Below are 11027 nucleotides of genomic sequence, written 5' to 3' on the forward strand. Positions count from 1 at the left end.
TGGTCTGCACATCACATGAAAGCATACGCTTTAATTGTATGCATTTTGTGAATCTGTTTGAGGAATCAAAATAAGAATGACCTCAGTATTTCATTATTCTAAAACAGTAATTATATGTATATAGCAAGGTATGCGTTTACAACATATAATACATGACAAATGTTACATTTATATATATATATAAAAAAAAACAACTCTTGTCCCAAGTACAAAATTAAGTTAAAAATCTAATTTTTTTAAATTATAGTTGAATCCAGTTCTGCGGTCAGCTTTTCACACGAAAATATTACAATATTGGGATTTTGGGAAAAAAATTCACAATACTTTTCTTTATTTACAAGGGTTTGGCACTAGGTGTTTGAAATAAAATAAAAAAAACATGAAATGCTTGTTATATTTTATACGCCATACTTCAAAACCAATGTCAATTTATTAAATAATTTTTTTTAAAATTATTGCTAAAAAAAGGACGGTCAAATTTGGGTTGAACTGTTTATTTTTTTCAATCATCTTTCTTATAAACCATTTGAACAAACCCCTTACAATTTCTTAGTACACAAACCAAACAGAAAAGACAATAGCAAGCAGGCTACAAATCGTGACAAAATGAAAAGCAGTGAGAATTTAGGTAGTAACTCAAAACAGTATGAATGTGTGTGTGTGTGTGTGTGCCCTGCGATGACTTCCTATCTATTTAGAGTATTTTCCTGCCTGTGGCCAGAGATGCTGGGATAACCTCCAGCCCTCCGTGACCCTGGAGAGGATAAGCGGTATGGGCAGATGAAAACAGTATTACATTTACTGAAAGTTTTTGTATGAATTTACATAAAGGTGATCAATCACTGTAGACTATTGTTAAGCTATAACCATCTTATATTATGAACTGACTCATCAGCCTAACTTCATCTACGAGCCACGAGCTCAAGAAGGGTTGATGCAATCTTGTCAAGACTGGTGGAGCTGGTCGCTTCTGGAGGTGGCGAGGATGATGGGTGGAACGGGTCATAGGGTTCATCGCCTGGCTCATGGTCATTCTGATGAGACCTCTGCTGTGCTCTCCCAGCATACATCCTCGCTTCTTCTTGTAGAGAGGTTGGTTGGAAGTGAACAGGAGGCTTGCCAAAGCTCTCTGAAAACAAGATAATTATGTGGAATCAATCAGGAGTTTATATAAAAAACTGGTACAAATTCTTTGAAACACTTCAAAACACTGTAATCACATATAGTAACCTTATCATCAGCTCGTCAGGAAAACAAGTTTGACCTACACCCATTTGAAAAAAAATGGGTTTATGATTACCTTGAAAACCTCTCTCAAGATCTGCCGGGCCTCTGTTCTCAAAACGCTCTAATGAACGTCCTTTCTGATGCTCCCAATTTCTTTCAGGATCCAAATTTCCAAAGCCTCTGTAATCACCTTCATAATATCTTGTCTCTTGAGTGCTTCTTGGAGCTTCTGCTCTTGAATATTCTTCAAAATGTTGTTCCTTTTGTCTAGGATCTTCATCATAACGTCTCCGCTCTGGAAGATCTCGTGTGGTCTCTTGTAACATCATCTTTTGAAATCCTCTGGGATCATTGGCGTACGGCCTTGCTTCTTGAAGACCACTGGGATAACTGTCAAATCGTTTTGACTCCTTGTAATCATCTTCATAACGTCTGGTCTCTCTAAGACCTCTGGGGTCATCCCCGATTTGTCGGACCTCTCGAAACATTCTAGGGTCATCTCCAAATTGTCTGGATTCTTGGAAACTTCTGGGACCGTCTTCATATCGTCTGGCCTCTTGGAAACCTCTCTTTTCCAAATGCATGCCATCTGGATCATCCCTTGGGTCTTTATATGCATCTCTGCGCTGGTCTGTCTGCTTTACTCCTCTGTGATCACTGACAGGTTGTGAAGTATGGCCCTTTATAAATAGAGAACAATTATTTAGACTGAATTAAATGAGAATCATTCTTGGCATATAACACTGCTTACCACAGCACTTCTGGATTTGTTGTCTTGGAACTCTTTCAAAACTGTGCACAGCTTTTCTTTAAGAAATCTGGCTTCATCCATATTTTCAATCTTGATGTCATTCTGTAATTTAAACAGAATATGTTCAAATGCAAACTCCAGTTTATCAGCTAGTCTTTTTTCATGTTTGTCAAATATTCTGCACTCACAAGTATGTCCAGAACGTTTTCATGTTTTGGATTAAGATGGGATGTACTTCCAGAATCCACAAATTGTTTATTTAAAGACTAAAGAAAAACAAAAAAACAATGAGTATTCCAACAAACACTGTGGGTTAGTGCATAGTCAAGCCACAGTCTTCATCTGTATGTTCAAGTATATACGGCACAATGTGCCACATCACTGTCTTGAATGCGAACAACAATGAAGCCAGTTGTAGTTTGATTAATGTGAATACAGTCCATGCTAGAAACGAAGACCAGCTACAACCATATTATCTGCTTATGTTAAGGTGAGAATTAGTGAATCCTTACTGTATTCCTACTAAAATGACTGGAATTTGTCTGCAAAATTTCGTTGAACAACGGTAAATGTTATCGCACCATTAGTCTGACTTCACAAAAACCGGCTAAAGCGTTTAAATTACATTTTACAAAGCAAAATTACTGCTTTAGACCGATTAAAAATCGAACTTAAACTGCATGTAAATGCAGTTCATGACAAAGTATATCATAGGAATACCTATACACCATATTTAAAAGGCAAGTTAAAACAAGTTATCTTAAAATAAAACTTTATATACAATTGATTTGAGAGTAAACAAGGGTTACCAGAGGATTTGCTCTAAACGGTGCTCCTCTTGGTTTCACTTTGGCGGGGGATTTATTTGAATGTCTGAAATGAGAATTTAGTAAATAAATAAATAACCCCCTGAATACAACAGACTAATATAAATTTGAGTAAAAATACACCCATCAAATTTCATAACATTGAGCAACAAATTTTCTGAATGTGACATTATGAAATGATCAAGTCACCTCATATGTGTGAGTGCTATTTCCTCTGCGGTTGCATCAGAGAATCTGCTCTTCCTTTTCTTTTTAGCTGGAGTCGCTTCTTGTGAATATGCTCTCGGATCTTTGGGTTGAAACATAGGGGGGTAACCTTGCACCTCATTAACTTTGTCCCAAGTTCTACTTTGCATTTCTCTGACAGTGCCTCTTTTCTCCTCATTAAAGCTTCTTCCATGCATTGACATGGGATTCATGGCAGGATTTCTCTCTTCATAACCTGCATTCCACCTACCTTCCATTTGCTCTTTCTGATATTCTGATGCTCCAGGGCGGATTCGGAGGTCTTTGTCATTAAATCGATTTATTTGACCTCCTGAGAACTGTCCTCCGCCAAGACTTTCTCTTTCGTAGTCTTCTTGAAGTCTCCGTCCACTCTGGTCTGCATAGGGCCTAGTATGCATTTCTCTTTCAGGATAATCATCACCTCCTCGAATGTCAGCATCTTCGTAAGGTTTTTGATGTTGGTTTTCTTCTGGATAGAATTGTTGGCGGATTGCATGACTTGGATTAGGTCTATTGTACTGGCCATACTTATCGGCAGTATAATAGGGTCTTCCATGTTGGTCTTCATCTAAGTATGTCTGTTTTTGAACCTGTTCAGGGAAAGGTGACTTCTTAAGAGAGTCTTGTCCATAGTGAACACTGGCCCTTAAATCAATTCCTGTTAGTTACAAAGGGTACAAAAAAATATGTAAATTTCACACAAAATGAAGTTCTGTACTATGAAAAATAAGCTGCTGATTCAAAGGTCAAATATTCACCTTGGAAAACATTTCTGAATTTCTCTTGTGGTTTTCTGAGTGCCTAAAATGAAGTTACAGCTGAATATTAATTCATATTTCTATGCATTCTATGCAAAACTCTTCAAAATAATCAATTTTACAAGCAGCAAATCCACTAAGATTATATTACCACTGGCTTTCCCCATCCCTCCTGCTTTTCAACTACTGCAGCTTTGGCTCTGGCAACAAGACCCGGTTGTTTCTGGTTGTTGTCTTGCCATGTCACCAAGTCAGGTCTTTTCAGCTCCTGCCAAGACAGATCTAATGTAATCAATTTATTTCACTCTGAACAGTATAAGAGTAAACGTATAATGAGGAACAAAGCCACCATACCAAGTATTTTTGTCTGTGTTTGCGTCCAACGATATGGGCCACCATGCTATAAAGGTCCATCTCCACGACACACATTCGGCACTTGTATTTTAACACAGTTTTGCCATCGTCAGTTACATGATCTGGAACCTGTACCAGGGAGTTGAGACCTGAAAAAAGAAATAAGGAAAAGTTAGTGGTTTATTGCAATTAAAGATATTTTGAAAATATCTCTTTTTTCAGCTATACAATGAAGGTCAATGGGGTCCAAATTCCAATGTTATTTTGGACCCCATTGCCTTTCATTGTATGGGAGAAAACAGTTGAAAAAATGTACAAAATATCTTCTTTCATGTACCACAGAAGAAAGAAAATCATACAGGTTTGAAATGACATGTAGGGTTGGGCGATGTCTACCAAATTGGCATCGGACGATGTCTACAGTGAAACATCGTGATGGCCGATGACATCGGGGGGCGGGGTTAGGGGGTGTGCCCGAAGCGTGAATCCGTTTGCAGAAAGGCATGGAAAACAAATAACGCGTTCTACGGAGCCACTAAAGGGACATGGTTAGCCGCTTGCTAGCGGTAGACTGTTACATTACAGTACATGAAAGTTCACTTACCACATACAGAGTAAGGAGAGATGACTGATAGGACAATGGCGAATGATTTGTAGATACTGAGCACCACTGACAAATATCTAATCTTGTACAATGTGTGGTAGGTACTGCCGCTCCATAGTATAGAGTACGTGTGATCGCAAATCTCGAAAGTGATAGTAAAATGAGAGCGCGCATTCGAAAGCGGTTTCAATGCCCTGCATATTGGGGATGCGGCAGATTGTGGGGGGAAGGGGTTGGGGAGATCACGATGCCGGCTCAACATCGTGATGTCTGTCAGCCATCGGCGATGGACGATGGCATCGTCTATCGGCCCAACCCTAATGACATGAGGTGAGTAAATGATGACTAACTTTTTATTTATGGGTTACCTATCCCTTTAAGACCACTTTACTCTATTTTAAATGGTATGTTTTAATGGTTTTGATTCTGAAGTCGTCTTACCAATGATGGGCTCATCAAGATTCAGGTATTCCAAATATTCTCTGATGTCCGTCCATTCCGGCAGTGGAGGTGGTCTCGGAATCTCTCCTATAAGGACAGAATAAGCTCATAAAACATGATCTTTTCAGCAGTTTACAAATATACAAATAATATATTGTTAATATCTGAAAGATCCTGTTGCCTATGTCATTATGTTTCTACCCGTTTAAACAGGTCAGATCACAGTAATAGTTTTTTTTTTGGTACAAGTGAACCACAGGGTATTAACGGTTGCATTAACGAAACATTCCCACAAATTAGCTGATGAAGACTCCTCTCGGTGTTAAAACAAAATGCTGAAGTTTGCTTCAACGTTGCGTTTCCATTTGACCTACTATCAAACAGAAAATGAAGTTCATGTCCACAAACACCTATTCTGCTTAGACATTGATTTAAACCGGAGGCTTTTTGGCAGGTAAAACAGTTCTTGTGTCATCCTTTGTACTGGAATATAATGGCCATTCCCACCATATCTCTGCTGAAAGACATCACATTTCCATCAAAATCCAGAGAGTCCATCTAATTTTCAGCCATCATGAAAGACTCCATTTGATGAAAGACTATCTGGTCTCGAATTGTGGAATAATGCTGAAACAAGACTAAATTGTCCCATCCACTTAAGGATCCATATGGGAATCTCAGATCTCTAGAATCTACGAAGCTTTGGGAAAATCCTCCAGCATCAAGGTCCAATTTGAAGAAACCGGTTTTGCCCAGGTGATGAGCTGGTACACCGATTGTACTAGCATTCACACATCCCTGTGGCAAAACAGCATTCCCTGGATTGTGGCCAGTCCAGAAGATGCTATAGAAATTCATACTTATCCACCTGTGATACTGTCCATACACAATGTGTATGGCATGCTTGCTTGTGTTGTCCTCAATGCCTGCTTACGTAAAAGGGGACTCTATGAAATTGCAAAATAAAAATCTGCTGAGCACATTGCAAGCATCGTGTTATTTCCAGCATGTATAATGTTTTGAGGGAACACATTTACAAGTTAATCATCTCACACTGAACAAGGGAAAAAAAAAATATATATATATACTGGAGGGCACACACAATGAATTGAACCATAAGGTCTGTAAATTTATAATTTTACAGCTCTTTAAGGATTTATATGTCCACATCATCACTACTATTTATTTAAACATGCCCTTGTAATTTTCAAATCAAAAACATAATTTAAAACCCGTCCCCTCACATAGACATTGCAACATCAATGTACACAACATCAGAGAAGAGAAGGCTGGACAATAAGGTTATCCAATAGCCAGACGGGTTTCAATACTTCCCCACAACAACCGGTCACCTGCATGAAATGATCGCAGCGGTCAAATCAAATCCCAATAGACAAAATCAAGTCCCATTTTTTTTCCACTCAGGTTTCACTATGATACATGGCACAAGAGGAAAGAAAAGAAAGTTGCATTTTCCATTTCATGCCAACCATGAAGCTGAAAAAGTCACCCATATTCCCCCTAAAATCCTGAAACAGATTCACTTCTTATTCTTTGAATAACAAAAAATGTTATTCCTGTTTCTTAAATATTCCATGGTTTTACTGCAACTATAAAAATCCACTTAACAGATAAAAATCCAGGCCCATGTGATTCCAGAAGGATTCGGTTTCTTCTTTGTCTTCAAATTCATAAATAAAAACCTGTAGCAACTAGGTCTTCATATCACTTTGAGGACAAAAATCAGTTCTTGTGATGATTCCTATCATCAGTGGTGAATTCTGTGAGTTTTGTAGCTGTAATGTCCACACATTTTGATGGCAGAAGGACATCCTTCTCTAAGGAAACCCTTCTGAACCTATGAGATGACACCTGACAATTTGAATACTTACAAACTCCTTGAGATTTCTGTTGAATTTCCTGATATGATACAGACATGTGCTTTTAAATAGCAAATTAAATGTCAATGTAATCTCAATAAATAGTAAATAAAACAAAATAATTTGATTTTGGGACATTTCGTATAGTCTTATTACATTGATGATAACTCTGTCTGAACAAAATTTGATCTGACTTCTTTTTACCAAACACAATAAGGACTAACCACAGGAACCCCATAAACTAAATTTTTGTATAAATCCAACAGAATCAGGGACCGTGAGATGCCTAGACATTAGAAGTAATTCTGGACAAAGTTGTGACTTTTACTACTTACCTTGTGAAGCTAGGGTGTCCTCTTTCTTTGAAGAGATTAACAGTGGAGGAAAAACAGGCACAGGTGACTATACATTTTACTTATGTGCACTTCATAGGAGCTACTTGCAATACTGAAATAAAGTAAACAGAGGTTAATAACACACAGGCAACAAAGAGTGTTGTGACGGTAGATGGTCCTCCCCATTTGGGGGAGACCTTCTTTATTCACTGGGCTCTTGATTAAAGCACTTTACCCCAGAAGCTCTGTGGGACCCATATTGTGCATCATTCTGGATAAAAAGTTCAAGTCTGAAGAACCACAAGTATGGTTATCATAAAGGAAGCATTGTGTGTGGGAAAATGAATCCCAAATTTTCCAGAAACAAACTACAAGTTTGGGTTTCACTTGTTCATGAGAGGAAATAAGATGAATAATGAAGAATTTCACAAAAGTAACATGCCATGGAGCTGTAAAAGCTGAAAAGATCCAGTCAGAACATACTTACTAAAAGTCATTCAAAATAACACAAACATGAAAATGTGTTCCTGGATTTACTAGGATTCAGTATCCGGTGTTATTTTATAAAACAACTAAATTTCCAAGTGATATAACAGAAATAAATTTGGATTATTTACTGTCCAGCCCTTTGTAGCCAATAGCTATAGAGGCACAGCAGTCTCCACAGAGGATACACAAAACAGAAATAATGCGGTAAGAGTTGTATGGTCAGAATTCCCATTTGACCAAACATAAGTACAGACTACTTCCCATGCAGAAATCTGAAATCAAGCCGAATATATAGTTGTGCTCAAGGAGTGTCGCTCTGAGTATCTTCCAAAGATTCAATGACATGATGAATCTCACAAAGTTTGGAAAATCAGAGCAACAAGGAGCAGCTGAGAAACTTTAAAAGAAAACCTGTGCAGTACGACGCTCGGAAACATTGTGGCCAGCCAGTTAAGAATGGAGCTGGCAGATTTGGACAATTCCTGCCATTTTAGTATGCAGCATCCAATAGTCCTTTAGCAGTCTTGTGAAAAAGCACATCATCTTGCTGCACCACCAACAGCAATAATGGCTATAGGCTGTCAAACTACCGCACATTTTAGTGCAGGTGACAACTATTTGGAGTAGTGTGAGGATGCCCTCAGACTAAAAAAAAAAAAAGCAATATGTTATAGAGCTCTTGAATCTTCTCAAATATGCAGAAGTGTACAAGAATATACATGTTGTTTCAAGCAGCTCCATCTGTTCAGAAGATTGAAGAAGCAAAAAGATAAACCTATAAAATTGTAAAGTGTATTTGGTCCTCAAAATGAAATCTAATTGGACTGGTATCTCACCATCTTATAGTAAAGACAAAGAAATGTCATCGAACAGCCCAAAACACACCAGTGTCCACACAACTCCTCCTAATTTGCTTTAAAAGCAAAATGAGTAGCTTTTGGGACTGATAAAGCAATGCAGACATAACCTGTATACAAGGTCATAACCTGTGCATACAATGTCTAAGACAAAGGAAATTAATAGGCAAAATATTGTTCGCTGGTTGATCTCTATTCCTTAGAAGTCCTAAAGTTGAATGAAGCAGAAAAGTGAGTAAAACGAAACATTTAATTATTACAATCTAAAACCACTTAAAATCTATTATTAATAGTATTTCAGAAACACAGAACTACTAAACTGTATATAAATACGTACTAATACTAGTCAAAAGTTTAGAATAATTACATATTTTTAATGCTGTTGAAAGTCTTTTATGCTCACAAGGCTGCATTTATTTGATCAAAAATACAATAAAAACATTATCTTGTGAAATATTATTACAACGGAAAAGAACCGTTTCTGTTTAATATATTTTAAAATGTAATTTATTCCTGTGATGGCAAAGGTGAATTTTCAGCAGCCTTCGGTGTCACGTTATTCTTCAGAAATCATTCTGATATGCCAATTTGGTGTTCGGTTATTATCAATTATTATTGCTACTCCTTCAGTCACAACACTGGATTTTCTCTCCTTACCTTCAAATGTTGTAATGTGGTCACGTGTATTTTGTAATGGGTTTCGCCCCGTATTCTTTTATCGCAGATCTGAGGAAAACCATTTATCAATATAAGTGCCATAGAGTTAGGTCAATGCATTTACATGACGTTTTAAACAACATCAACATCTGTTTTTGTAAACTCGGCTCAAAATAAGACAGATTTACCGAGCACTCAATAAAGCTGTTGGCCTGGTCATCGTCGTACACTGTCAGTAAATCAGCCATCTCTCAAAACTAAAATAAAGCACAAAGTTGTTTTATTGAGTGTTATTCGCACAGTATCTAGTTCTTTGTCAAGTCATGCAAAATAAATGTAGTACAGAAAACATGAATCAAGAAGACGTATTACACTTAGCATTTCGTAATAAATTATATTTGCGACGCACCTACTTGTAAAGCCTCGCACGCAAGAATTAACGAAAGATTAGCGAATTAGCGATTTACGCTTTTATGCACCCAACATTAAAACAAATTCTTGAAAAGTAAAAAAAAACAAAAAACCCGCGATGCTAAAAGATAAAAGTGGTGAAATGCAATTTTTTTTCTCCCGTTTAGGCCACTTCCTCAGTCCTCTACTTCTTCTGTGGTCAAATTCTCTTTGCTGCAGAAACGTTCGTACCACCTAGTGGATGGGGGACAATAGTTCGTCAGAAAATCAAAATTGTAGCTGTGTCTCATTTAGAAGGCTGCGCCCTCCGGGGAGGTCGCATCCTCTGGAGGTCGCATCCTCTGTAGGATGCATATACGAAGTGTCCTCAACCTAGAATTAAACGAGACGGCCTTCGTAGGACAGGCGGAAAAGGAAACAGGAAGTATCACGTTGCTATGCCAACACATTTAGAGCATCCTTGCGCTCTCACACTACTTAAATGAAGGAAAATTATTTCTAAATTTTTCATGTCTTCCTATCATCTGGAGTGATTTATTCAGAGTAGAGTGTCCAATTCTCAATCGAGATATAACTGTATCATCCCTTCTATTACCATATAAGCAGTTCTTACATGTCCTACTTGTTTATTTATATTATACAAATGTCGCCCTTTGTTACCTTTATCCCATCTCTCTTGCCATATCTTTCTGACAGCTACTTTAATTAAACCTTTAATTTCTGATTTACTCAAGGGTATATGTATGTCAATATTTGTATGCTTAGCCTGTTTCACTATCTTGTCGACCTCCTCAGTTCCTTCCACTCCAACATGAGCAGGCACTATTGTGTAATTCTATTACATATTATGTTATTTACTCAATATGGTATTATCTTACTCAAAATATTATGTATAATCATGAAAGTAATCAATATACTAATCAATATGCTGAATTATTCCCAATACTGGATGTCTTAATGAAGATTGTATGTATGAGGGCCCTTCCATCGGGCAGTGTCAGTGGTTTACATGGGATTGTGCCAGTGAACTTGAGTAACCCAATGAACTTTGGGTGATTTCCAGAAGTTGACAGTAAGGAGTAAACAGATTTGATGAAGTTTTAAATGTCTCATGGGACCACTGCCAACCAATGGGAAGCGGCAAAATGAAAGTTTTTTAAAAATGTTAAAAATGGTGGGACCACTGCCAACCAATGGGAAGCGGCAAA

General features: G+C 37.5%; 1 protein-coding gene across 4 annotated transcripts; it reads right to left on the bottom strand.

The window, feature by feature from the left end:
• Positions 1 to 484: 484 nt before the first annotated feature.
• LOC107731497 (uncharacterized) lies at positions 485 to 10082 on the bottom strand. 4 transcript variants are annotated; one of them, XM_016542606.1, is made up of 15 exons: positions 9818 to 10082; positions 9597 to 9665; positions 9409 to 9477; positions 7406 to 7430; positions 5191 to 5277; positions 4146 to 4294; positions 3943 to 4059; positions 3792 to 3834; positions 2995 to 3694; positions 2788 to 2851; positions 2167 to 2244; positions 1979 to 2080; positions 1301 to 1907; positions 889 to 1129; positions 485 to 754 (listed from the first exon to the last, which is right to left on the bottom strand). In XM_016542606.1, the coding sequence occupies exons 2-14, from the start codon at positions 9654 to 9656 to the stop codon at positions 903 to 905; spliced, it is 2328 nt and encodes a 775-aa protein (XP_016398092.1). In that variant the 5' UTR covers positions 9657 to 9665; positions 9818 to 10082; the 3' UTR covers positions 485 to 754; positions 889 to 902. The 4 variants fall into 4 exon arrangements, with proteins under 4 accessions (XP_016398092.1, XP_016398084.1, XP_016398107.1 ...); XM_016542613.1 differs by having other exon boundaries at positions 707 to 754; positions 902 to 1129; XM_016542598.1 differs by having other exon boundaries at positions 485 to 1129; positions 9822 to 10082.
• Positions 10083 to 11027: the final 945 nt, after the last annotated feature.

This window comes from Sinocyclocheilus rhinocerous, unplaced genomic scaffold, assembly GCF_001515625.1.
Source record: "Sinocyclocheilus rhinocerous isolate Xijiao unplaced genomic scaffold, SAMN03320098_v1.1 scaffold193, whole genome shotgun sequence".
Taxonomy (NCBI): domain Eukaryota; kingdom Metazoa; phylum Chordata; class Actinopteri; order Cypriniformes; family Cyprinidae; genus Sinocyclocheilus; species Sinocyclocheilus rhinocerous.

Excerpts from the sequence above, each read along its gene's own strand:
- LOC107731497 (XM_016542598.1), bottom strand. The coding sequence starts at position 9,656 with ATGGCTGATTTACTGACAGTGTACGACGATGACCAGGCCAACAGCTTT. Across the intron at positions 5,278-7,405 it reads GGACACCCTAGCTTCACAAG|GAGAGATTCCGAGACCACCT; the intron begins GTAAGTAGTAAA and ends CTGTCCTTATAG. Across the intron at positions 3,835-3,942 it reads AGGGATGGGGAAAGCCAGTG|GCACTCAGAAAACCACAAGA; the intron begins GTAATATAATCT and ends ACTTCATTTTAG.